At 47.1% G+C, this 6,048-nt stretch overlaps 1 protein-coding gene across 1 annotated transcript; it reads left to right on the top strand.

Moving 5' to 3' along the window:
- Positions 1-454: 454 nt before the first annotated feature.
- LOC118756307 lies at positions 455-5,359 on the top strand (the record flags this gene model as incomplete). Its single annotated transcript, XM_036491080.1, has 1 exon — positions 455-5,359. A coding segment is annotated over exon 1 (4,905 nt), but the record flags the coding sequence as incomplete, so codon positions are not given.
- Positions 5,360-6,048: the final 689 nt, after the last annotated feature.

Raw genomic sequence — 6,048 nt, 5'->3', positions numbered from 1 at the left:
TATTTTACATTTAACATAAATTGGTGCCGTCCTTTATTTTGCTGACAAAAGTTTTCCAATTACGCTTATGCTCGCTGCCATCGTGTGTGTTTTGTGTGTAATTTGGACGAGTTGCTGACCGTTGCATTGGAGGTGCCGTTTTGCTGGAAGAGTACCGCTTCAAGAAATTTGTCATCCGATACAGTTTAAGCGGATTTTGTAAAAAATATACAGTTGGACGTACAGCCGCACGTACGTTTTTTGGGCACAGCGTGTTGATCTTGTTGGTCATAGGTTTTTCGCGAATAATCTACGAGGCCGCAGACTCATTTGAACATTTTTTAAAATACTTGCGTTACTGTTTAAGCGAACTTTGCGAGCAACAGTTGGACGTACAACTGCACGTACGTTTTTGCAAAGGGTGTTAGGTGCGCTAACCTAACTTCCCGAATCTTCTGCATTATACCAATCGAAAATGCTCACAAGAAGCCAGACAAACGAAACTCCAGCTGCCGCTGATGGTGATGCTAGCAACTCCGATTCGGACGCAGATGCCACCGCAGTCAACATTGGAGCCCAAGACGCTATGGCGCAACCACAAGCCAACGTCGGAGGCGATGCGTTGGCCACCTTGGTTGCTAGCATTGCGTCACTACGTGCAAGTGTTGAAGAGTTGCGTAACGAAACCAGCCGTAGCCAAGCAGAAGTTCAGCAGCTCCGACTGCGAATGGAAATGGATTCAGCCAATGCCACCGCGCCAACGTGCGAAGTACAGCCGCCAGTTCAACAGTTCCCTCAAGCAGTACAACAATTGCCTGTAGTACAGCCGCCATTGCCGTTGCCAACAAATGCATTGCAGTTTGTCGAGGGTTCAGCCGCCAAGCTATACCCTTTGCCAACTTTCGATGGCAGTCCGGAAGATTGGCCATTATTTTCGGCAAATTATGTGGACACTACAGCAGAGTTCGGCTATAATAACAGGCAAAATCTCATGCGATTGCAGAAAGCGCTGCAGGGCAATGCCAAACGAGCAGTCATGTCCATGCTCATATATCCTGACGATGTGCCCAAAGTAATGAAGGAACTCGAATTCAATTTTGGTCGGCACGATTTGTTAATACGTGCGCAACTACAAAAAGTTCAACAGTTTCCTACAATTCACGACAACCGCCTAGATCAGGTTCTGGAGTTTTCCAATCGAGTTCGCAACATAGCCGCGTTTTTCAAATCGGCGCAATGTGAGCACCATCTTATGAACCCTACACTTCTAGAGCAATTGATCTCGAAGCTGCCGCCGTCGAAACAATATGAGTGGAGCAAGCATGCTGCCAACATTAAGCCGTTTCCTACAGTAGACAAATTTGCAGATTGGTTGAGCGACTTGGCCAAGGTCGTGTCAATCATGCCTGGGGTAGCTGAAATTTCTCTGCGTTACAGCCAAGCGTCGTTGCCATCGTCGCGTCAGCAATCCGGTAGCAGTCGTCAGTTTGCGTCAAGTGGAGTTCCGGCACGTCGAGTCTTACACAGCAGTTGTGAGCAGCCTGTATGTTTGTGTTGTAATCAGTCGCACGTCTTAACTGATTGCCGTAAATTTAAATCAAATGATTGCCCAGCCAAGTGGTTGCTTGTCAAACAACACCGCCTTTGTTTCGGTTGTCTACAAGCAGGTCATGGGTTATCTGATTGCCGTCGTCGTAAAGCATGCGCCATCAATGGTTGCAAGCGTATGCATCATCAGTTGCTGCATCAAGACAATCAGCCGTCGTCACAGCCAACCGCCGACCGGGAACGCATCCTCAACTGTCGCCAAGAAAGTGAAGTCAGCCTATTTAAAATTTTGCCGGTGATATTGTCTGGCCCGCATGGTAGTGTGAACGTGTATGCTATGTTTGACGAGGGGTCATCTGTGTCTCTACTGGAGGAAGAGGTCGCAACACGGCTTGGGTTGAGAGGACGTGTTAAGCCACTTACCCTGCAATGGTACGGTGACAGCCAAACAACAGAGAACTCAAGGCCAGTGTCATGTGATGTGAGAGGGGTGAATGGTAACAACTATTCTCTGAAAGATGTGCATACGATAAAAAGCCTTAATCTGCCGAGGCAATCGCTCGATAAGTTTAAATACGTGCACTTAAAAGAATTGCCTGTGCGTAACTACGTCGATGTCAAACCAGTTTTACTGCTGGGTTTGGATAATTGTCACTTAAGTGTGCCCATCAAAACAGTCGCAGCCCGATATGACCAACCAGTCGCCATCAACACTAGGTTGGGTTGGGTCGTATATGGACCTCACCGCCAAGAAAGCGTTGCCGTTCCTCGAGTTCTTCATGTTCGCAAGTCAGACGCATTGAAGCAATTAAATAAGCTAGAGGAGGATTATTTTGCTACAGAAAATTTTGGTGTCAACAGTCAAGTCGTCTTGGAGTCGGACGAAAACCAACGCGCCAGAAAAATATTGGCGGAAACAACAAGGGACCTCGGTCAGGGGTATGAAGTTGGCCTGTTATGGCGGGAGGACTCGGTCATTCTGCCGCCAAGCTATGCAATGGCCAAGCACCGCCTACTTAACATCGAGTCGCGAATGCAGAGAGATGCAGTTTTCGCGGAAAACTACAAGAGGGAAGTCGCGAAGTACCTCGACAAAGGATATGCGAAGCCATTGACGCCTGATGAAGCCTCCGTGGAAGGACCAAGAACTTGGTACCTCCCGCACTTTGGTGTTGTGAATCCACACAAGCCGCAAAAACTCCGCATCGTTTTTGACGCAGCCGCCGCTACAAATGGTATTTCGCTTAATTCTGTGTTGCTGAAGGGTCCGGAGCAAGCTCAGCCACTGATAGCTATCATACACAAGTTTCGTCAGGGTGTCGTCGCTGTGGCCGGTGACATCCAGGAGATGTTCTCGCGAGTACAAATTCTGGAGGCCGATCAAGAGTCACAACGATTTCTGTGGCGAGATGGCAACACGTCCGAGCCTATACGTATTTATAAAATGTCGTCAATGATTTTTGGAGCTATTTGTTCGCCGTGCTGTGCGGAGCACGTTAAAAATACCAACGCCATCAAATTCATGTCTACGATGCCAAGGGGTGCACGAGCTGTCATTGAAAATACATATGTCGACGATTTGGTCATGAGTTTTAATAGTGCCGAAGAAGCTATTGAGGTCATCAACGAAGCTGTCAAAATCAACGCCGCTGCATCTTTCAAGCTCCGCGATTTTATATCCAACGACAAACTAGTTCAACAGAAGCTGAATGGTGAAGGTTCATCTGCCAACAAGCAAATCATAAGAATGGAGCGTCAAGCAACAATGGAAAAAGTTCTTGGTATGTTTTGGAACACTGCTAACGATGGTCTTGAATTTCAGTTTAAATTCCACAAAATTACTCACGATGTTATTGATGGTACACGACCTCCAACCAAGCGCGAATTGTTGGGCATAGCCATGTCCATGTACGATCCGTTTGGTCTCTTGGCAAACGTTACGATATGCATAAAATTACTGGTGCAAGCAATGTGGAAGCAACGGGTCCAGTGGGATGAAGCGATGCCATATGAATTAGCGCAGCAGTGGTCAAAGTGGTGGAGCAACATCCAGTCAGTTAAGCATCTTTCGGTGCCAAGATGTTACTCTTTAATGTTACCGGTAGCAGAGGAGATACAGCTGCATATTTTTGTCGATGCCAGCTCTCTGGCCTATGCCGCTGTGGCGTATCTTCGAATAAAGAAAGGAGACAAGATCGACGTCGCTATGGTGTGCGCAAAGTCAAGGTGTTCGCCACTTAAGGGTATGACTATACCACGTCTGGAGCTACAAGCTGCAGTTCTGGGTTGCCGTCTGAAGGAGTCATTAGAACGATGCCATGATTTTCGTGTGAGCAGCACTACATTTTGGAGCGATTCCAAAACCGTCATACTTTGGATTCGTTCAACACATCGAGACTACAAGCAGTTCGTCGCATATCGTGTGGCCGAAATACTAAGCACTACATCGTCAGATCAATGGCGCTGGATTCCCACGTCATTAAACGTCGCAGACGAAGCAACGCGAGCCTATACGTCATTTGAGTGCAACATAAAGTCGAGATGGTTTACAGGACCAGGGTTCCTTTATGAGGATGCAACGTGCTGGCCGCAAGAGATACCAGAGCTGACGTCTGATCATCGTGACTTAGAAGAAGCCACCAAGCGAATCATAATGCTGTCAAGTCCAGGGGAGTATCCTATAAAGTTTACTAATTTTTCAAAATTTTTGAAGGTTACCAGAGTCGTTGCCTGGGTACTGCGCTTTTTTAACAACGCTAAGTCTGAAGTTCGCAGAAGTGGAGAACTAAACTCCGCAGAGCTCGCCAAAGCCGAAATGAAAATACTTCGTCAAGTTCAATTTGAGTCGTTTTCCGATGAAATCCATGCCATCAAGCAGAAGAAGTGCCTACCGAAGTCGAGTTTTTTGTATCAACTAACGCCGTTTATAGATGACGATGGTTTGCTGAAAGTGAACGGGAGAATTGACGCCGCCTACTGCCTGCCAATCGCAGCTAGACGCCCGGTTATTCTGCCTCAAACACATTATGTCACACGGCTGATTGTGAAGCAATACCATTGCCGGCTTCATCACCAGAACGAGAGCCTAACCATAAACGAGATGAGACAAAAATTTTGGGTGCCTCGAGCGCGTGCCTTGCTCAAATCGGTGAAGAGAAATTGTAATGTATGTATCTATAACAGCGCCAAGCCAGCTATACCACTCATGGGTCAACTGCCGACCGACCGACTTACGCCGCACGTTCGCCCGTTTTCTTACGCCGGAGTCGACTATTGTGGCCCGTTTTATGTCACAATTGGCCGAAGAAAAGAGAAGCGATGGGTTAGTTTGTTTACGTGCCTCACGACAAGAGCCGCACATTTGGAAATTGCAGAAGACCTTTCTACAGACGCATTTATTTTGTGCCTCCGTAATTTCGTCAACCGCCGAGGAGTACCAATAAGAATTCGAAGCGACAATGGGACGAATTTCGTTGGCGCCCAGAAGGAGCTTAAAGCAGAAGAGCGTATGTTCGATTTTGGTCGCATAGAGGGTGAGATGGCACGTCGCAACATCGAGTGGGTATTCAATTGCCCTGCAAACCCGTCCGCAGGAGGTTGCTGGGAGCGCCTCGTGCAGTGCGTCAAACGGCTATTGCAGCGGGTATTGCAACAAGAATCACCACGGCTAGAAACCTTTCGTAGCGTCTTGATAGAAGCGGAAAATATAATTAATAGCCGCCCCCTGACCGAGTTAGCCGTATCGCCGCAAGATGAGGAGCCACTGACGCCTAACCATTTTTTGTTGGGATGCCTTAATTCAACCCAAACGCCTAGTCCAGTTGACGAAAAGGTATGCCTCCGCAAGCAATGGCGCATAGCACAGAACTTGAAAGATCGTCTGTGGAAGAGATGGACAGTCGAATACTTACCGCAACTTCTTCTACGTTCCAAATGGAGAACTCAAGCAACGCCACTACAACCAGGTCAATTGGTTATCATATGCGACTCTGCGCGACCCAGAAGCCAGTGGGAGCGAGGTATGATCACGGAGGTGTTTGTCGCCAAAGATGGTCAAGTGAGAAGTGCGGAAGTCCGCACAAGTTCCGGGTTAATTCGTCGACCAGCCACTAAGCTAGCCGCTTTACGAGTTAGTGAATCCCCCACAGGATTCACCGGGGAGTGGGATGTCGTTGCACAACACTAGTACATCAGTGCAACCGTGTAATGTTTAATTGCTTTAACGAAGAATGGGAAAAGGCGGAATATGCAAAAGGACTTCGGATAAATACCCGCCTTTGCATGAGCAAAGAAACACTTTTCATTTTGTCAGCAAGCAGCGAGTGCATAAGCGAACTAATTGGAAACAACACCAACAACAATCGCCGTCAGCAGCACCATCACCAATAACTTTGTCAAATTCGTTTTAATAATTATATTATTCCGTGTTCGTCGTAAAACTCGTCCTCAAACAAGTCAATAAAGTTTTAAATCTTATTTTACATTTAACATAAATTGGTGCCGTCCTTTATTTTGCTGACA

This window comes from Rhagoletis pomonella, unplaced genomic scaffold (genome assembly GCF_013731165.1).
Source record: "Rhagoletis pomonella isolate Grant_MI unplaced genomic scaffold, Rhpom_1.0 Rhpom_scaffold_09730, whole genome shotgun sequence".
In the NCBI taxonomy this organism is placed as follows: Eukaryota; Metazoa; Arthropoda; class Insecta; order Diptera; family Tephritidae; genus Rhagoletis; species Rhagoletis pomonella.
The sequence above is the reverse complement of the archived record's forward strand: the minus strand, read 5'-3'. Positions and strand labels throughout refer to the sequence as shown.